Raw genomic sequence first — 22,312 nt, 5'->3', positions numbered from 1 at the left:
GAGTTCCAAAGTCTAGGTGCTGCCACACAAAAGGATTAACTCCTTGAACGTGCAGAACAGACACTGCAGTTCTAAGTGGTTCGGCAGGCACATAATTCCAATTACTTTCAGTTTCTCAATCTTAAATTCAGTTCTCCACATTTCTGCATCAGTTTGCATTTTTTTTAAAATAAAAAATAAGAAAGTCCTCATTCAACAGCATTTTAGCATGTCTTTCTACTTAAACTACATTTTTGGATGCAAAATTGCCTAATTGTCAAAACAGTCCCCCTAATATGATGCATTTTCCTATGTCACCTTCACAAACTTATGCATTTATCCGACTTGGCTGCAGAACTGCATTGCAAAATTCAGAGAAGGGCAAAAATTTGTAGTGTTTCGACTCACCTATTATTACTATTTTTTAAATAAGGGGTCAATTTAGTTAAGTTTGACTTTGAATGCAGATGGAATCAATTCTATCTCTCATCCCTAGTTAGGTAGGATGGAAACTAGTCCTGTTAGCCTGCAGAGGGAGCCTTGCCATAGAACTCTGCAGACTCCAAACTTCCCAATGGGAACAGTTCAGAACTAGCAGCCCAGGATTCGACTCAGCTGATGGATGCTGGCGATGTCTGTTCCCCCAAGCCACTTACCCATGTGGCAAGATCCGGTCAGTGGGTCGCAAGAATCTTCGTGGCACTTGCAGGATTCTGAACAGTTCACCCCGTAGTGACCAGTTTGGCACGTCACGTTACACCTGTGGGATGTGATGCATAAGTAGCAGTCAAGTACAACATTCCTTGTTTGCCTAGAGTGGACATGCAAAGGGGATGTTTGTTCCAGCCAGTCGAAAACTTCCTGTTTCCTCCTGGGCTGGGACATACTTCCTTTTGCATGTGACTAGAGGTGGGCGTGACCTTACCTGTGCAGGTAACAAAAGCACAAGGCACGCAGCGCGCACACTCTCTTTGACTTCCTCTCTTCATTGGAGCAGCTTTTTTCAGAGGCCAAAGAGACTATCTCCATATGGGGTAGACTCACATGTATATATCTGTAACTAAATCTTACTTTAGGGATCCAACTGTGAACTGATGATGATGTGAGTAAACTTCTTTTATATACCTTTAATAAGATTGTGGCATGTTTATCCTTTTAATAGGGGAATAAGGGATCTTACCAGGAATCAGTATTGAGAAGCTTAAACAAGCTTGCAACCAGCTACCTGCTGTGTGTTTAAAGGGGAATGTTAAAACTCTGCTAAGTTATAGGACTCAAGCTAGGAAGGATATTAATAAACATTATAGCATCTCCTGCCTCCCTGAACATTCCCACAACACCTGAGGAAGGAATTATCAGGTGAGTGGGGAAAAAGAGAGAGAGAAGGCAGGCAAGTCACCCTTTGCTCTCCCCTCCAGAAGCAGGGGTGGCTATTAAATCACCCAAGGTGTGCTAACGGAAAGCATATTGGAATGTTGTAATTTCCAGCTGGTGCCAAAAGACAAAATAAGGGTTAGGAGAGACAGAGGGAAATGGAATGATAAGACCATGCCTGGCCATGAGGACTAGAAACATGCTGAATCTCAGAAAAGAAAACTGATAAGGCCACAACCCAGCCTTCAAGGTCTATGATCACCTGTCTAAAGTTGACCAGAAGTATCATTATTATCAATTTACGATAGGGTGGAAGGTTCGCAGGCTGGGAAGGACTTGCTCACAGATTTATTGACAGCTGCATGAATCATGATAGCTAGGAAGTGGAAGGGGCAAGCAGACCATAAAATGGAAGAATGGTATGAAGAGGTGTGGGATATAGCTATTGATGATAAATCAACATGTGCCATTAAGGTAAGATGGGGGGGAATAAGCAGGAGAAATGATTTTGAGGAGATCTGGAGGGTGTTTATAGAATTTGTACTGTTAAAATGGAAAGGTGTCAAACCATCGCAAAGAGTGTTGAAATTTTGGGGGCTGGATGGTTACAATGGAACCATGATCACCTGTCTGTGTGTAGGAATGGGTTACATCCCAATTAAATGTGTGTCAATTCAACACAAGGCTACGGGTTGCTCTCTTTCTCTACAGCAAAGCTATGCAAAGACAGCTGACAAAAAATAAAAAGGCATTCTGGAGAGCTGCTGTCTGTCAGTGCAGACAGTATTGAGCAAGTCACATCTGAAGGCCAGCTGCTGGGAATCAGCAGTGGGGAAGGGGCTGCCCTCGTGTTCAGGTCCTGATTTTGGGCTTCCCATAATGGGTGTCTGGTTGGCCACTGTGAGCAGAGGATACTAGGCTAGTTGGGTCGCCGGTGTGATCCTGCTGGGCTCTTCCAATGTTCTTATGGACCGAGATTCTGACTCAGTACAAAGCAGCTTCCCATATCGCTACGATCCCATTATTGTATCAGGTTGGCACAACATCTGGCAAAAGGTTGGGTGGTCACCTGCCAGGGTATGATCGCTGCATTGTGTGGGTTTGGGCTGCGTGGCCCTTGGGTTTCCTTTCAGCTCTGCATTTCTGTATTTCGGCTAAAGGAAGGTCCAAGCTGCAAAGCTCCTGGCTGAATGTCAGATGAGAGCAGCTGCTGCCATTCCACAGCCATCAGATTCTGTCAGGGATTTTCATGCCTCTTGAACATCCAAAGCTCTCCCGCTGGCTAGGGTTCCTGCCTCCCTGGTGCCACGTGCCTCTTGGCAGAGAAAAGGGTAGGGGCCACTCATGGCCCCGCAGAGCAGCTGCAAGCAGGCCTGCTCTAAAGGACTTCTTCGCACAACGTGGAATTTATTTGCAGAACCTGCTGTCACAAGAGGTGGTGATGGTCAGGAGTCCAGGTGGTTTTCAAAGCAGGATTTGCTGTGGGCTAAAAGGATGCTTTTAGTCCAGGGATGGAAAGAAGACCCTACCAGAGAGGAAGGGCAAACTAAATTTCTGGAATATGCAGAAATGGCAAAAACAACTGGAAGAATCAGAAATCAAGCGGATGAGAGCTTTCAAAAAGAACGGGGGGAAATTACATTTTATCTGAGAGACCGCTGTAAACAAATGAAAACATCGGCAGGTTTTTAACAACACTTGCAACGTTAACAAAACTTTGGATAATAAATTGAAACTATAGAGGAGGAGATAATATGCAGTTGAAAAGGATAACATAAAGATCCATGGAGGGAATGGGGGGGTGGGAGTCTGAGAGTCAAGAGAATCTTGCATTTTGAGTGTAATTGTGATATTGTTGGAATTTTGTATTTGTAAAATCAAATAAAATGTTTATATATATAAAAAAACAAAGCAATCTTTGTATGGGTGTATGGTGCTGGGTTGATGGGAACTATAGTTCAAAACATGGTGCTGAATGGAGAGCTGCTGCCAGTCAGTGTGGACAAAACTGAGCTGGGTGGACCAATGGTCAGACTTGGCAGAAGGCAGGTTCTTACGTTCCCATTTAAACCAGGTTTTTATTCTGAACCATGAGGACTAGAATCTTGGGGAGGCATCCAGTTAAACAGAGCTACTAGTGCAGTATTTCCCAAACTTGGGTTTCCAGCTGTTTTTGGACTACAACTCCCATCATCCCCAGCTAGCAAGACCAGCGGTCAGGGATGATGGGAATTGTAGTCCAAAAAACAGCTGGAAACCAAAGTTTGGGAAACACTGTACTAGTGCAAATATTTTTGCTTGCATGACAGAAGTTCCTCTCCCTCTCCTCCCTCTTTGCCACCCCAGATCTGCTCCAGAGGGTTGAAGGAACACCCAAAACAAATTTGGAGGGTCATCGGAAGAAGGAAGCTCAGCTAAAATGCAAGCAGGTCTATTTAGATGGATGTTGCCCTTGCTTTATTTTAAGAGGAAAGAGAGTAAGCCCCAGGGTCTTATGTTATTGTTGTTGTTTGTTCTAGAAAGGGGCAATATATATATGAATTCTGATCAATAAACAAAACAGCACCTTGGCACAAATTCTGTTCAGTGCAACGGCTGCATGGCGGGAGGCAATGAAACCATCCGTAGGAGCTCTATGAACTATCCTTTAGCTTTTTTGTGATGGAAAAACAACAACAAAAACCCAAATCGAAACAAAGAGCCCTCTTCAGACAAACGGGACACTTTGCTCTGTGTTCCTTTCCAAGGAAGCTGTGCACAAATCCCTGCTTCCAACTTTTGTGGTGGAGAGGAAAGAACCACAAAAGGAAGAGAGGAAGAGCTTTCGCTTGCAAAACAATCACACCACGGAGCCCGTTTGAACACACAGTCATTCTCGGTAGCCAGCAAGCAAGCTGATGAGTAACTCCTGACCAAATCTTATTTTTAGCCTGCTCAGGGCTTTCCATCTGCTGACACAGCTCTGAAGCTGCGCAGGTTCCTCCGTTTGCCAGGGCTGCTGTGGGCAACAAACATCAGCATCTAGCCTAGTGGTGTCAGCACTGACTGGCAGCAGCTCTCTAGGCAGGGATTCTCGCCCAGCCATACCCGGAGATGCCAGGGACTTAACCTGGGACCTTCTTTATATAAATCTTCCCTGTCACTGTATAAGGCAGCCTTATACTGATTCACATCATTGGTCCCTCTACCTCAGTACTACCAACTCTGACTGGCAGAGGCTCTCCAGGGTTTCAAGCAGCGGGTGCTCCCAGCCCTGCCTGGAGGTGCCATTGGGGATTGAACCCTGGGACCTCCTGCATGCGAAGCGGATGCTCTAACCACTGAGCAATGCTCCTCCCGAACGCTAGAATTGCACGTGCTGGATACGAGGGCTCTTAACATCGCACAACAACAAATGGAACGGCTCTCATCCGGTGACAGACAGATGACTTTTGGCACATATACTAAGATGTGAGAAAGTGGGGGAGAAGTTCCCATATACACTTCCAGAGAGAAGTGCTTGCTGCGCTGAAAATAAACCAAGTATTTGTCAAGAAATGGAAAAATGCAAGCAAGGCCCCGCTGCAGATTGGAGCTGACAGAGGAAGTGATGAGTAATGGTCTGAAGGCAAAACTTGCAGAGTGGGCTGTGCTAACAGAGTTAAGGAAGAAGACAGCGAGACGCCCCAGTGGAACTACCCCCCCCAAAAAACCCCCTGGTATGGTTCACTGAGCCCAAATTGAGCCTTGGAAACAGACTAAGCAGCCAAATGTAATCAGGCCAGCTCTCGGTAGAACAGCAGCAGTAATAAAAAGCTGGTTTCTCCCTTAATTCCCAGGAGACGAGAAATCCAGATCCGGAGGCAAAGAGGAAGAACATGATGCAGTTTTTGAAAAATGTCTTTTAAAAAGATTTATATCATCTGAAAATGACTTGGGATTCAGTGGGCCAACTTGCAATTTGCTCTTTCTTTTGCAACTTTGCAATGTTTCCAGCGCACCGTTAAACTGCGGAACTCACTGCTACAGGAGGCAGTGACGCTCACTAACTTGAATGGCTTTGAAAGAGGATTGCAGGATAGGGCTATCAGTGGCTACTAACCATGATGTCCATGCTCTGCTTCTGCAGAAATGCTTTCGAACTTAAAAATGGTAAGCGTTATGCTGGTGGTCAGCAAAAGAGCAAAAGACGTTCAAAGGCAAATCTTAATAAATGTAGTATAAACACTGACAACTGGGAAACACTGGCCTGCGAGTGCTCCAATTGGAGAACAGCCTTTACCAAAGGTGTCACAGACTGTGAAGACACTCAAACTCAAGACGAAAGGGAGAAACGCGCTAAGAGGAAGGCACGCTTGGCAAACCCTCACTGTGCTCAACTCCTGCCCGGAAACCTATGTCCCCACTGTGGAAGGATGTGTGGATCCAGAATTGGCCTCCACAGTCACTTACGGACTCACTTTTAAAACTGTGTTTATGGAAGACAATCTTATTCGGCTATGAGTGATCACCAAAGAAGAAGGATGCTGGACTAGATGGGCATTGGCTTGATCCAGCACAGCTTTTCTTATCCTCTAAAAAGGTAAAGGGACCCCTGACCATTAGGTCCAGTCACGAACGACTCTGGGGTTGCGGTGCTCGTCTCACTTTATTGGCTGAGAGAGCCGGCGTACAGTTTCCGGGTCATGTGGCCAGCATGACTAAGCCGCTTCTGGCGAACCAGAGCAGCGCACGGAAACACCGTTTACCTTCCTGCCGGAGTGGTACCTATTTATCTACTTGCACTTTGACGTGCTTTCGAACTGCTAGGTGGGCAGGAGCAGGGACCCAGCAACGGGAGCTCACCCCGTCACAGGGATTCGAACCGCCGACCTTCTGATCGGCAAGCCCTAGGCTCTGTGGTTTAACTCACAGCGCCACCCGCATCCCTCTAACCCCTTATCCTCTAGAAACTAAGAAAATGACACGGGTGATTTTCTGGGGGACACTTTGCTGTTCCGAGTCATCTTTAAATGAGTGCAAAAGAAAGCAAAGTGCAGAGGGTCAGCTGTGAAAACACTTTCATTTCTTTCCCTGGGTTGGTGTTGTTGGGGGGGAATCAGGAGATTTTTTTAAAAAAACCACAACAACACCACCCCCAACACAAACACATTATTATGGCCTGGGAGGAAAAAGCCCAATGGAGCACAACTATAGGACTCTTTTTGTTTAGCTTTTCACTTTTCTCTAGTTACACCTGACCCACACCAAAACCTGGCAGAACAGACTTACAGTGAGGGGGGGGGAAGTATTTGATCCCCTGCTAAATTTGCCTGGTGGCCACCTACAAGAAACGTCTGACCTCTGTAATTGCCAACAAGGGTTTTGCCACCAAGTACTAAGTCATCTTTTGCAAAGGGATCAAATACTTATTTCACTCATTATAATGCACATCAATCTCTGACTATTGTCTTCTGGGTTTCTGGGGGTTTTCCTGTTGTTATTTTGTCTCTCACAGCCACAATAAACCTACCATTAAAATTATGGACTGGTCATTTCTTTGTCAGAGGGCAAACGAGCAAATTTAGCAGGGGATCAAATACTTTTCCCCTCACTGTAAGAACATAAGGGCATCATAAGAGCCTGCAGGATCAGACCAGTGGCCCATTTAGTCCAGCATCCTTCTCTCACAGCGGCCAATGTTCTCATACATGGAACAGCTTTCAACTGCTTCCCTTGCAAAATTGCTTCGACGTACATTATGGGAAGCAATTCATAAACTGCGTCAAGTAAGTGATAACTGTTTTGTGGCATATCAGCCGCACAATTGTAGAAAGGTGTTTTTTTATACTTCATTTAGTTGAATATTTAGCATTTTAAACTTATCGTACACAGATTCATAGAGTTGGAAGGGGTCCTGAGGATCATCTAGTCCAACCCCCTGCTATGCAGGAATACGCAGCTGTCCCAAAATGGGGGTCATCCTAAAATCTTATTATTATCAGCACTGCGCTGCAACCAGCTGAGCTATCCAAGCTTCTTCTTTGTGAAGCAGGTGGCAGGTCTGTACAGGAATAATGAAAAGAGCAGAATGGAGACCCTGCATTGGGGTGCTGAGTCACTTACCAAATTCCTTGGAAGCCTGGCCGGCAGAGGCAGCGCCCGGACTCGAAGTCGCAGGTGCCATTGAAACAGTCGTTGCAGACAAAGGCGCAGTTCTCACCGTAGGTCCCATTGCGACACTTCGTCTCACACCTGGAGGAAGTTCAAGATGGTGAGCGGGGAGTGGGGGGCAACAAGAAGGAACAGCCGCTCTCAGAACAGCTTTCAGCACAACGGCTGTTGTACGTTTCCGAGCACAATTCAAAGTGTTGGTACTGACTTTTAAAGCCCTCGGCCCAGTATACCTGAAGGAGCGTCTTCACCCCCATCATTCAGCCCTGACACTGAGGTCCAGCTCTGAGGGCCTTCTGGTGGTTCCCTCCCTGCGAGAAGTGAGGTTACAGGGAACCAGGCAGAGGGCCTTCTCGGTAGTGGCACCTGCCCTGTGGAACGCCCTCCCATCAGATGTCAAGGAAATAAACAACTATCTGATTTTTAGAAAACATCTGAAGGCAGCCCTGTTTAGGGAAGCTTTTAATGTTTGATGTTTTGTCACTTTATTATTATTATTATTATTATTATTATTATTTGATTGGGAGCCACCCAGAGTGGCTGGGGAAACCCAGCCAGATGGTCGGGCTATAAATAATAAATTGTTGTTATTGTTGTTACCCATTCCTCCCCCAACAGGATACAGATCAATATGGCTGACACAACAACACCTCCCCCCTCACATACAAACAAACCATACTGCAACCAAACAACCAAAACCAAGCAAACCCTGGACCCTCCAATCTCTCACAGCACCAATAAAAAGATAACTATATAAATAAAGGACCTACCCATGAGATGCTGACATAAAAACCCTGCTATAGAATGAACAGATAATCACCCCCAACCCCTCCCTCCCTCTCCTCTTTCCCCCCAAAATCGATGACAATAGTGCCTCATTTCAAATGTAAACAGACTGTAAAAAAAAAGACCCTAGGAGCTGAAAGTGGAGGTGCTATATTGTATCTATTTTTCCTTGTTTATTTGGTTTTTTTTGTATCACAAAAATCTTTAATATTTTTTTTGAAAAAAACAACAGCAGCAGCTTTTTGCTTCTGCTTCTTAGTTTACTGACACAACTTTTTCACATCACCATCTCCAGCAGTTCATTGCCTTGACCACAAGTGGGTGGAGAACAGATCAGGATCTGCCGTTAGATCTCTGCCTGATTTGCAGTAGATTAGTAAGCGTTTCCAGCTCTTGATAACAGCAGCAGCAACGTTTATGTATTTCTAAATCGGGCTGCTGAAATTGAGAACCGAACGTTGGAAGATTCAGGATGGATTTTTATTTATTTATTTAAAAAGCACTTCTCCCCCAAGCAACATGTAGTTAAACTGTGGAACTCGCTCCCACAGTGACGTTGGGTGGCTTTGAAAGAAGAATGGACAGATTCATGGCGAATTTGGATAGCTATTAGCCATGACGGTTATGCTCCAACCATGGAGGCAGCAAGACGTCTGAAGACCAGTTGCTGAAAACTGCATGCAGGAAAGGAGACTGTTCTTGTGCTCGGGTCCTGCCTGCCTTCTTGGCTACTGTGCAAACAGGATGATGGACTAGATGGGCCATTGGCCTGACCCAACACACTCTTTTTATGTTCTTAACTCTAACTAGGAGTGGACATTTGTATCTCCACTTCAGTTTTGGTTCTGAAAACTAATTGTTGGGCTCAGAATGTGCTCAGAGCCACTCTGCACTTGAATCCTCTCTGTCTTTTAAGGTTATGCTGAATCAGACCACCTAGTCCAGTTTCCTGTTCTTACAGTGGCCAACCAGATGCTTCAAAAGGAAGCCCCAAACCTGCTCCCCCCCCAAGTTGGCATTCAGAACCATCCTGCCTCTGACAATATGCATTTTGCACCAGGTGTTTCAGAGGCTGGAAATCTAATATAAAACAAAGTAGATCTGACAAGCCTAAAATCTGCCTGCCCTGTAACCATCAGGCAAGCAAGTACAGAGTGTCGGCATGCAGAGGGCCGGGAGGCCAGCTGGCTAGCCCCGGCTGGGCCATTCCTTTCCAGCTGTCCCGCTGCGAAGACCATCACCTCTGCTCCGACGTAAATCAGCAACCTGGGCTTACTCAGCCAGGGCACACTATCAGCAGATCGAACTGTGCACAGAGAATAGGCGTGAGGCTTGTGGAAGCATACAACAACTACAGATTTATTAATCATAAATCAGGACAAAGAAACATGTTGTCTCTCTCTCTCATGTCGTCTCAGAAATAACAGCTAAAAGCAACAGCTATACACACAACAGAAGTTCCCAGCATACTGTGCTGGAATGTAAACAGACATGTGACACGTAACAATTCCATGTCTGTTCCTTAAGGTGGAATGGAAATGTCAACACAGGGATCGTTATTACTGTCGTTATTGTTATTGCTCTACCACTGCACTGTGGTAATAAAGATGGAGGTAGGGCAACTCACAGCCTGGTGCTCTACGGGCCCTTGACAAGCCCACGCCAAACGCCCTTGCTAGACTCACCTGTCCCCGATCCAGCCAGGATTGCAGTGGGAACACTTGCCATTGATGTGGTTGCAGGTGTGGCCGTCCTTGCAGGGAGGGCAGGTTTGGTCACAGCCCTCCCCGTAGAAGCCTGCCGAGCAGATCTGGTCGCACTTGGTGCCGTTCCAGCCAGCTTCGCATGCCAGGCAGCGCCCGTCCGCAATGGTGCAGGGCTGAAGCTCCTTGCATTGCCCACACCTGGAAAAGCCACAGAGAGGCAGGTCAGTCAGGAAGGAGATCAACAAAGCCCTGCAAAGTAACTGGTCCTCCCCAAGTGTAGCAGGCTGGGGGCACAGGGGGTGCAAAGCCTGTTACTATTTCTGCAGCAGGGTCCCACCCTCTAGCATCCTAGAACTGTCCAATGAACATGAAAGGAGAGGGGTTTTTTTAGCTACAGAGAAGACGCCTCCCTTTTAGTACTGATGGGAGCCAATCAGAATTTAAGGTGGTGAGTCAGCTACTGAAGATGAGCTCCTAGGCCAGTGGTGGCCAAACTTGGCCCGCCAGCTGTTTTGGAACTACAACTCCCATCATCCCTAGCTAACAGGACCAATGGTCAGGGATGATGGGAATTGTAGTCCCCAAACAGCTGGAGGACCAAGTTTGGCCACCACTGGCCTAGGGTGACTCTGGAGAAGATGAATGGGGTAAGGCAAGGAGGACTTGTTCTGTGCACTTCAAAAAGCTAACCATTTAGGAACATGGAAACCCACAGTTTCCAGAGATTGGGCTAGATAGGTACCTTTTATCACATATGGTGGCTGTGTAAGGTAATAAAAGCATTCTGGGAAATGATATATAATAAACTGAAAAAAATGTTTAAAATAACTTTTGTAAAACAAAACAAAACTCAGAAGCTTTTATATTAGGAATTGTAGGTACCAAGATCGCAAAAAAGCAGAAAAGACTTTTTATGTATGCGACAACAGCAGCACGGATGCTACTAGCTTAGAAATGGAAGTCCCTACCAGAGAGGAATGGCAAATTAAGCTGTTGGGGTATGCCAAAATGGCAAAACTGATTGGAAAGCTCAGGAACCAAGAAGATAAAAACTAAGAAAGGGTGGGGGAAATCTGCAACTTTTTTAGGAGACCACTGTAAGCAGATAAAAACATTAGCAGGATTTTAATAACACTTGTAATGTAACAAATGCTGGGGACAAATATGGAGAGATATTACTATATGGATTGCGAAACAATATGTAGCTGAAGATGGACCCACGGTGGGGAGGGGGAAAAGTCGGGAGATTGAGAGAAATCTCAATGTATGGTTATCTACTTGGTATTGTTATAACTTTGTGTTTGTAAAATCAAATGAAAATTATTTCAAAAAGAAAAGAGAAAAAAAGATGGGACCTTTTTGGCCTGAACCAGGTACAAAGCTCTTCTCACATTCTAGTTTACAGGAAAGCTAAATAGTAGTAGTAGTAGTAGAAGAAGAAGAAGAAGAAGAAGGAGAAGGAGAAGAAGGGGAGGAGTTTGAACTTGATATCTCGCCTTTCACTCCCCTTAAGGAGTCTCAAAGTGGCTAACAATCTCCTTTCCCTTCCTCCCCCACAACAAACACTCTGTGAGGTGAGTGGGGCTGTGAGACTTCAGAGAAGTGTGACTAGCCCAAGGTCACCCAGCAGCTGCATGTGGAGGAGCGGAGACACAAACCCGGTTCACCAGATTACGAGTCCACTGATCTTAACCACTACACCATGCTGGCTCCCATGGTGGGAAGCTGAGGAGGCGTGACTAAGTGGGAGGAATCAGGGGCGGGGCTTGGGGATATTATTCTGGGCCATCCCTCGTTCCCCCAAAACCAGAGCACTGATCCACCTTTCGGTGCATGAGTTTCTGCTAGGCATGATTTGCAATTTCGCCACACATGTTTCGCAGGGGACTCTTGGCTGGGGAATTGGACCAGATGATCTTTGGGGGTCTCCTAAGGTTCTATGAGGGACGCGGGTGGCGCTGTGGGTTAAACCACAGAGCCTAGGACTTGCCGATCAGAAGGTCGGCAGTTCGAATCCTTGCAACGGGGTGAGCTCCCGTTGCTCAGTCCCTGCTCCTGCCAACCTAGCAGTTCGAAAGCACATCAAAGTGCAAGTAGATAAATAGGTATCACTCCGGAGGGAAGGTAAACGGCGTTTCCGTGCGCTGCTCTGGTTTGCCAGAAGCGGCTTAGTCATGCTGACCACATGACCCGGAAGCTGTACGCCAGCTCCCTCGGCCAGTAAAGCGAGATGAGCACCGTAACCCCAAAGTCGGCCACGACTGGACCTAATGGTCAGGGGTCCCTTTACCTTTACTAAGGTTCTATGATTCTATGACCGCTGCCCCCCCTGCCTTACCTCCTCCGGCAGCCTTGCCCGTAGAATCCGGCCGGGCAGGGCTCCCTGCAGAACTTCCCCCGGTATCCTGGCTCGCAGGTGCAGGTTCCGTCCAGCTGGTTGCACTTGCCCATGTGGCACTGGCAGTAGCGGTCGCAGCGGGGGCCGAAGGTGCGCCCCCGGCACTGGCACCGGCCCGTGAACTGCTCGCAGGGCGAGTTGTTGCAGGAGCACTGGTTGTTGCAGCTGCGGCCCCACCAGCCCGGCTGGCAGATGCAGGTGCCCACCTGCTGGTCGCACTGGGAGTTGAGGCTGCAGTAGCAGGCGCTGGAACACTGGGGGCCCCACCAGTTGGGCTCGCAGGTGCACTTGCCGGTCTTCTGGTCGCACTTGCCGTGCTTGCACAGGCAGGCGTTCTCGCACTTGGGCCCCCAGCGGTTGGCGTTGCAGGTGCATTGGCCCGTCACGTCCTCGCATTGCCCGTTGGGGTGGCACTGGCACATCTCCTTGCAGTCGGGGCCCCAGAACTGGCGGGGACACTCTGTGGGGGGGGGGTGACGACAGTAAGGTTAGCACAGGGGCTGGGGGAGCGGGAACATGTTTTTTTTAAAAAAGTTGAGACCAAGGGCCACATTCCCTTCTTCTGAGGGCCACATGATGTGGTGGGCAGGGCCACAGGCCAAAGTAGGCAGAGCAACGGGTGTAAATGTAGAGGTGTGTACAGTGCGTTTTATACTGGGCATGACTAAGCAAGGCCTGTGAATTTCAATGGGTCTACTCTGCGTAAAACGTGGATGACTACCACCCAGTAGGAGAGTCTTGTTTAAAATATATTTGATGTAGTTGTGTTTTTATGAACAGTATAATAATAATAATAATAATAATAATAATAATACCCACCCATCTGGCTGAGTTGCATAAATCGTCTTATTTAGAAGGCAATTAATAAATCAATGATAATGATAATAATAAAAAACATTCAATACAGCCCTTAACATAGAGGTTTTGTTGTATATATATTATGGAATACGGCTTCATATACAGTGGTACCTCTAGTTGCAGACACGATCCGTTCTGGAGCGCTTCTTCGCATGCGCAAAGCGTGCAGAATGCTTTTGCGTATGCGGCGAAACCCGGAAGTATACACTTCCGGGTTTGCCGCAACCCGAAAATCCACAACATGAAGCGAACACAACAAGAGGTATGACTGTATGTGTCATTTCAATTTTTAAATGTTCAGTATATGCATATTCAACCTTGAAGAATTGAAATGTCACAGGTCAACTCTGAATAGCCCTTTTATTTTATATTTAACAAAAATGAGATACCATGTACCAGAACAGAAGGCCTCTAAGCCGTTTACAGTGGACCGCTTAGTAAAACCATCAAGGTGCTAAAAATGCTGTCAATTTAAACACACACACACACACATAGCTTCCCCTCCTCATTTAATTCCCACCAACCACCCTGTGAGGCAGCTCAGGCTGAGAGGCAGTGACTGGCCCTCAAGCCTCTCCTGGGTCCTAGTATGGCGCTGTAACCACTACACGGCCCTGTCCTCTGTACTCACTGGTTTCACAATTGGCACCAAAGTAACCATGGCGGCAGCGGCATTCGTTGGGCCTCACGCAGACCTCATTGTCCTTGCAGGTGAAGTTTCCCTCGCACGCGGCTAGAGGGGGAAAGAGAGAGAGGGGATAACTGAGGAAAACGGGGACATGTGGAACTGACGGCTGGCGGGACACCCGTGCGAAGAGGGTGGGAGCCTCTCCCCTACCCTTGCGCACCCAACAGAGGTGCCACTAAGCAAGAGACCCCCTAGCGGGTGTCAGCAGGTGACTAACTTGGCTGGAGTGTCAGTTCAGAGAGGGATGAAGGGCAGCTAATTGGAAGAAACACACCAAACAAACCTTGAAGGAATGCCCACAGAAAAGGATGCTGGTTTGCCAGCTATGACCATTCCTACACTGGCATAGCCTGGCCTCAGTTGCCCATGCGCTAGTGACCTTCTGCTTCACTACTGCAATGTGTTGAATGTGGGGCTGCCCTTGAAGACGGCCTGCAGGCTGCAGCTAGGGCAGAATGGGGCGGATAATGGTGCATATTCTTGAAGGGAACATGCATCGCTGGTCCTGAAAAGGCTGCACTGGCTGCTGCTGAACTACTAGGCCCGATTCAAGGCCTAGTACGAGCGTATCAAGTTCTATCTGAATTGGGGCCTGAGTACCTAAATGGGTGCTTTCCCCAATATCAACCATCTTGGACCCTACGATTGGTAGGTGAGGACTCGTTGGTGCTACCTAGTTGGTACTGACCCCCTGACAAGACCTTTTCAGTGGTGGCTCCCTGTGTGTGGAACACCCTCTCTGGTGAGGTGTGCCTATCTCCCTCAGGACTGGCATTCAGTTTAAAACATTCCTGCTCACTCAGGCATTGGGCGTCTGCAAGACACTGTTCCTGACAAACCTTGAGAGAATGGCTTTAAACCTTTCGTAATAGCGCTTTAAACTGTGTTTATAATGCTATTAGCAGTGCTTAGGTTTTCAAGAACGTATTAGCGCGGCTGGGTCTGGGTCACTCTGGGCTCCTGAGAGAATTAATTACCAGAAACAAGTTTACTTAGGAGTATATCACATTGTGTTAATTGAGGTTTGCTCCCGAATAAGTGTGCACAGGACTGTCTTCCTGACGCTGGAGTCTCTGTGGAGAAACTCCAGCAGATAATAGCAAAGATGGACTGCAATGAATAAATGCGGGGGGTCAGACTAGATGGACCCTGGGGTCCCGACTCTTGGTTAAAAGAAGGTAGCTCACGTTGGGCAGACAATGCAGCGTTTTAAAATAGAAACTAAGAGAGTGACAGGGACAGTTTTGGAGGAAGGTTTTAAATTTGATTCGGTATTCTAACTTTTGTCAGTTTTATAGTAGGGTTGTAATTTTTTCTTGATATGACTGTTTTATAAACGGCTTTGAGGCATTATTTCTTTTCTTTTTTTTACTATCAAGCAGTGAATCAATTTTATGAAGCAAGCAAACAAACAAACAAAAAACCCGAGCGAAAATAAAATAGGCTTTGGGATGGTAAAATGGCTCCAAGTAGAACCAGGTGGGGTGTGTCAGAAGTTAGAGAGTTTTTTTTTTTTTTTATAATATATTTATTGAAGTTTTCAAATAAAGCATATATTAGATAAGCACCACTTATCATTGTCCATTTAACATCTCTCAATTGTTACATGGGACTCCCCCACACCTCCCGCATACACTTACATCATTATTAAATTAATTTCAAACAAATTATCATTTAACTCATCTTAATTAATAATCTTAATTTGGTTTGACATATAATTCAGCCTTAAATCTAATTTAATGGTAGACAATTGTCTGCACTGGCATCCAATTCAGCACTCAGCCAAATTACAATATTTTTGTAAATAAATCTTAAATTTCCTCCAGTCTTCTTCCATCCTTTCTTCTCCCTGGTCTCGAATTCTGCCGGTCATCTCGGCTAATTGCATATAGTCCATCAGTTGCATCTGCCATTCTTCCACAGTGGGTAGCTCCTGAGTTTTCCAATTCTTGGCAATTAATATTCTTGCTGCTGTTGTTGCGTACAAAAAGAATGTTCTGTCCTTTTTTAACACACTCTGGCCGACAATACCCAGGAGAAAGGCCTCTGATTTCTTAGTAAAGGTGTATTTAAACACCTTTTTTAATTCATTATATATCTTCTCCCAAAAGGCCTTCACTCTAGGGCAGGTCCACCAGAGGTGAAAAAATGTTCCTTCATTTTCCTTACATTTCCAACATTTGCTATCAGACGAATGGTATATTTTAGCCAGTTTAACAGGGGTCATGTACCATCTATACATCATTTTCATCACATTTTCCTTCAACGCATTACATGCAGTGAAGTTCAGCCCAGAGGTCCACAACCTTTCCCAATCTTCAAACATAATATTATACCCAATATCCTGCGCCCATTTTATCATTGTTGATTTTACCATTTCGTCATGTGTGTTCCATTTCAGCAGCAAGTTATACATTCTTGAAAGTACCTTAGTCTTAGGTTCTAACAGTTCAGTTTCTAACTTTGACTTTTCCACTTGGAATCCTAGCTTTTTGTCATTTTTAAACACTTCTTTAATCTGAGCATAGTGTAACCAGTCTCGCACTTTGTCTCTCATCTTTTCTAAACTCTGCAATTTCCAGTTGTCACCATCCTTTTCTATTATCTCCCAATATTTTGGCCAGTTGGCCTCCATATTGGCTCTTTTCCGAGCCTTAGCCTCCAGGGGTGACAGCCACCTCGGAGTTTTATTCTCCAGTAAGTCTTTATATTTTGTCCAGACATTAAAAACTGATTTTCTGACAATATGGTTCTTGAAGGCCTTATTTATCTTAGCTTTATCATACCATAAATATGCATGCCATCCAAACGCATTATTAAAACCTTCCAAATCCAAGACATCCGTATCTTCAAGAAGTAACCAATCTTTTAACCAGCAGAAAGCTGCAGCTTCATAATACAACTTTAAATCTGGCAGGGCAAAGCCCCCTCTTTCTTTCGCATCTGTTAATATTTTAAATTTGATTCTGGGCTTTTTGCCCTGCCAGACAAATTTAGAAATATCTTTCTGCCACTTCCGGAAGCACTCTGTCTTGTCTACAATCTGCAGTGTCTGAAACAAAAATAACATTTTTGGCAATACATTCATCTTGATGGCAGCTATTCGGCCTAACAAAGAAAGTTTTAGTCTTGACCAACTATCCAAGTCTCTCTTAATCTCTGACCAACATTTTTCATAATTATCTTTAAATAAACTCAGATTTTTTGCTGTTATGTTTACCCCTAGGTATTTAACTTTTTTAACCACATTTAGTTCTGTCTCTTTCTGAAGCTGTTCCAACTCAATATCTGTCACGTTTTTCCCCAAAACTTTAGTTTTTTGCTTATTTAACTTAAATCCTGCCACTCGACCAAAGTTTTGAATCAGTTGTAGTACTCTTTTCAAACTAGACTCCGGCTCCTGTAATGTCAGAACTAGGTCATCTGCAAAAGCTTTAAGTTTATATTGTTTCGCTCCGACCTGAATCCCTTCCACCAACCGGTCCCCCCTAATCATATTCAGGAGCACTTCCAGAACCGAAATAAACAGTAATGGGGAAATCGGGCAGCCTTGTCGTGTACCTTTTTCAATTTTAAACTCTTCTGTAACCACATTGTTAACTATCAGTTTAGCCTTTTGTTCTGAATATATTGCCTCAATCCCGTTCTCAAACCCCCGTCCCACTCCCATTTCTTTTAAATTCCCCTTCATAAATTTCCAAGATATGTTGTCAAAGGCTTTCTCCGCGTCTATAAAAATTAAAACTGCTTTAGTGTTTATGTTTGTTTGTAAAAGTTCCAATATGTCTATGATGTTCCTTGTGTTAGTAAACATATGTCTGCCCGGGAGAAAGCCTGCCTGGTCTTTATGGATTATCTCACTTAAAACTTTCTTAAATCTTCGTGCCAAAACATCTGCAAATATTTTGTAATCCACATTTAAAAGGGAGATGGGACGGTAATTCTTGAGTTGTGTCTTTTCAGTTTCTGACTTTGGAATCAATGTGATAAATGCTTCTTTCCACGATTCAGGCGCCTAGAAGTTAGAGAGTTTTTAGCTTCTCTGGGTTACTTTGAAAACCAAACACAAGACTTTTTTATTTTTTACCTCAACAGGTTAGTAATAGTGGGGTAGGCAAACAAACACCACCCTATTTGTAGAAATCGGATGGTTTTTTTGGGATGTGTTCCGTTTACAGAAGAAAAACCGAAAATGGAAAGTGGTTGAAATTTGGGGGCGCTGTTTACTATTGCTCAGCCAGGTGACAGGAACCTAAAAAGGTTGTGTTGTAGGGCTAGTTCACTTACAGCATCATCAACCTTCCTTCATGAGGGCATGGGTCTTTAGCAGGCTGCACACTGAAGATTTCCAGACTAGGTCACTCGTGGGACGGGAGACTGCAGGCAGAGGCAACCCCCCCCTGCTCCAATACAAATGGAAGAGGCTGCTGAGAACACCATCCTTCCTTCAGGTTTCCAATTCAAGCCTTTGCTTCTTAAGAACCAGACTAATCCCTGAGAAAAGTGCCTCATTTTCCCGCCTGGGAACCGCCACTGAAAGGACATTGACAGGTACACAGTCCCCACATGGGAAGGAGGCAGAAGGTTCCAGAAAGCCCAAAGACGGACACCAGAAAGAAATCTAGAAAAGCACAGAGACATTATTAGGCGGCAGCAGGCTAAGAGTTTAGCATGCACACAGGAAGATTTTTTAAAATCGAAAACCCCCAGAGAACACCCAGTTCCCAACACCTGTGAGATGGCAGGCAAAGCACTTACTTACCCCATGGATGGTGGAGACACTACTCTGGCCCCAGCGGAAGTGCTTTGGGTAGGATCCGGCCAAGGCGCTACAGACATGCAAAGGAGGAGTTGAGGGAGGGGGGAGTTAGTTAGAAGAACTCTGAGGTATTAGTTGGTTATTCAGCCTTTTAAATACACAGGCAAAATGCAGAGGAGTATCGCTAGCTTTCCCGCGTGGCAACCGTTTCCAGAGGGGGCGGCAAAAAAGAAGAGTCCTGGGGCACATTAAGGACTAAGGAATTTGTGATGGCACAAGCATCCGGGGACCGCTGTCCCTTTCATTTGTGAAAGCTTAAGACTTTTTTTTTTTACCAGCCTTCAGCTGTTTTGGACAAGAACTCCCATCTGCCCCATCAGAAGAGCCTGCTCGATTGGGCCAATGGCCCACCAAGCCACAGCAGCTAGACTGGTGACTGGGAGTGGCCGCCGAGACCCTATAACACCAGTCCTGAAAGACCTACATTGGCTCCCAGTACGTTTTCAAGCACAATTCAAACTGACATTTAAAGCCTTAAATGGCCTCGGCCTTGTATACCTGAAGGAGCGTCTCCACCCCCATTGTTCAGCCCGGACACTGAGGTCCAGCTCCAAGGGCCTTCTGGCGGTTCCCTCCCTGTGAGAAGTGAGGTTACCAGGGAGAGGGCCTTCTCGGTAGTGGCGCCCGCCCTGTGGAACACCTCAAGGAAACTACAGTGGATGCTTGGGTTGCGAACGTGATCCATGCAGGGTGCACGTTCGCAACCCGCAGTGTTCGCAACCCGCAGTGGCACATCTGCGCATGCGCAGGTTGCGATTTGGTGCTTCTGCGTCTGCGCAAAGTGCAATTTAGCGCTTCTGCGCATGCACGGCTGCCTAAACCCAGAAGTAATTCGTTCTGGTAATTCTGGGTTTCGGCGGTCCGTAACCTGAAAAAACGCAACCTGAAGCGACTGTAACCCAAGGTATGACTGTATCTAACTTTTAGAAGACATCTGAAGGCAGCCCTATTTAGGGAAGTTTTTTATGTTTGATATTTTCTCATGTTTTTAATATTCTGTTGGAAGCTGTTTGATATTTTCTCATGTTTTTAATATTCTGTTGGAAGCTGCCCAGAGTGGCTGGGAAACCCAGCCAGATGGGCAGGGTATGTATGTATGTATGTATGTATGCATGCATGCATGTATGTATAAATAAAGGAATCGTAGAATTGTAGAGTTGGAAGGGACCCTGAGAATCACCTAATCCAATCCCCCGCAATGCAGCTGTCCTTACGGGGAACGAACCTGCGACCTTGGCATTGTCAACACCACGCTCTAACCACCTGAGCTATCCACTTAGTCCAGCATCCTGTTCTCACAGGGGCTGCCCACAGGTCTGTGGGAAACCCACAACAGGACCTGAGTGCAACAGAAACTCTTTCCTCCTGCGGTTTCCAGCAGCTGGTATTCAGAAGCATTGCTGCCTCTAACTGGGGAGGCAGAGCGCAGCCACTGTGGCTGGTACCCATCAATAGCCTTTTCCTCTATTAATTGGTCAGATCCTCTTTTAAAGCCATCTAGGGTAGTGCCCATCTGTGCCTCCTTCAGGAGGGAGTGCCATAGTTTCGCTCTACCCTGAGTGAAGGACTTTCTTTTTTCTGCCCCAAACAAACATCACCAGAGGAGGCAGAAGCCCCTCGGCTTACAGCAGGTCTGCTGCCGACCTGGAGATTCGAACACCAAGCTTGACAATTGCACAGACGCATGCACGCACACACACACACAGGCTGGCTGCTCCCGAGGCCAGGAGGCGGCCGCTGTTGATCAGCACCGAGAAATATTACTCCACAGGAAAGGAAGGGGGGCCTCAGCCAACTGGAACGGCGGCGGATTTACTAGGCCTCCAAAAATAGCTCCTCCAAGTTTCCCAGCAGCGCCTTGGGACTCCAAGTCCCGAGAACTTGTGCAGCCTCCCTCTCCCCACTCGGCCGAGTTCTACAAAGGATTCCAGCCGGAACCTGGGGATGCCAAGTTCCAGCGCCGAGAGGGGACCTTCTGGCTACGGACAACAGAGAACAGTGAAGGAGCGGTGGAGAAACTGCTGCTTCCTTTCTTCCAGCTTTTTGCCTGGGCAAGCGACAACTGCTAAGAGCGAACGGGGGACGGCGACCCTGCTCCCTGTACCCGGGCTGTTCAGGGGGCATTTGTTTATTTATTGTACTTCCACCCACCCCTTTTGTCCAAGTGGCTCAAAGTGGCGTACCTGGTTCTGCTCCCCTTCCTCATTTAATCCCCAAAATGACCCCAAGAGGCAGCGACTAGACCCCGAGATCACAGGCGGTGAGCTTCATAGCCAAGTGGGAGGATTCGAACCCTGGTCTCCCAGGTCTTAGTCCGACACTCAAACCCCTACACCACCACTGGCCTTGCCTCGGAAGAGCCTGATTTAAAATAAGCTGTATTGGGGCATTTGTTTACAGTGGTACCTCGGGTTAAGTACTTAATTTGTTCCGGAGGTCCGTTCTTAACCTGAAACTGTTCTTAACCTGAAGCATCACTTTAGCTAATGGGGCCGCCCGCTGCTGCCACGCCGCCGGAGCACGATTTCTGTTCTCATCCTGAAGCAAAGTTCTTAACCCGAGGTAATATTTCTGGGTTAGCGGAGTCTGTAACCTGAAGCGTCTGTAACCTGAAGCGTATGTAGCCTGAGGTACCACTGTATTTACTGCATGAATAAATTGCATACATGGAATTGTATCTCACCTTCTTTTCTCCCAGGAGCTCAAGGTGTTATGCTGGCTCCCCCCCCCCCGCTCCTCATTTAGCCCCCACAATAACCCTGTGAGGTAGGTTAGGCCGAGAGGCAGAGACTGGCGCAAAGTCGCCCAGTGAGCTTCATGGCCAAGTGGGAATATGAACTCCCAGGTCCTGGTCTGACACTCTAACCACTACACCACCGCTGCCTCTCACATATGGTGCGTCCTTGTTTCTTCCCTCAGGTGGCCAAGAGCCAGGGCTGCACGCCACACACTGGCAAAATTCAAATTCTGCAGCATGAAATGCTAATTCTGCAAACTGCACCAATCGTGTGAAATTCATCCACTTTCTACCAGCCATCAGGGTAAGAGCAAGGAGCTAGAGAGCAGTGAAGCTGCCCCCCCCCACTGAAAACCACCGAAAAGCTTCCTCTGCAACCTATCTGTCTCCTGAGACTTCTCCCAGATGATGCCCTCAAATTTCCAGGCAACTCTGGGCAGTCATGAGGACTACTAACTTGATTAAACATGGCATGGAGAAAACAGATGGAGCAGTTTTGTGTGGTTAGTGGACCAGGGGGACTAGGCTATTCCCCTAAATGTCTTCCAGTAAGTATTAAAGCATAGCGCCTCCTTTCCCAAAGCCCGGGAAGCTTCTGCCCACATAGGGAGGGAAGTGTGATGCTCATGCGAGTGACATCCCCTCACAAGCTGCTGCCTCTGGCCCTCACTGATCCTCTGTGAAAAATTTCACTGCATACCACTGAGATAGAGAAAAGTTTTCCTCTCTGTCTTGCAACACTGGAACTCATAGGCACCTAGTGAAGCTGGGCGTTCTACCAAAAAACCATATCAGAACGTCGCCATTTTTAGATGATGGCAAAAAGCAGAACGTG

The 22,312-nt window shown here is 46.5% G+C and overlaps 1 protein-coding gene across 1 annotated transcript in view; it reads right to left on the bottom strand.

Annotated features, from left to right (window-relative positions):
* LOC310751074 (scavenger receptor class F member 2-like) overlaps positions 1–22,312 on the bottom strand; it is a 55,868-nt gene that overhangs the window by 21,388 nt on the left and 12,168 nt on the right. Inside the window, 5 exon segments of the mRNA XM_083589989.1 lie at positions 636–739; positions 7,438–7,566; positions 9,957–10,175; positions 12,316–12,835; positions 13,865–13,966. Coding sequence (XP_083446115.1) covers positions 636–739; positions 7,438–7,566; positions 9,957–10,175; positions 12,316–12,835; positions 13,865–13,966 — 1,074 coding nt within the window.

The sequence above is a fragment of the Podarcis filfolensis genome, assembly GCF_964270895.1.
Source record: "Podarcis filfolensis genome assembly, chromosome: 16".
NCBI classification, from domain to species: Eukaryota; Metazoa; Chordata; class Lepidosauria; order Squamata; family Lacertidae; genus Podarcis; species Podarcis filfolensis.
This window is presented reverse-complemented; position numbering and strand designations above follow the sequence as displayed.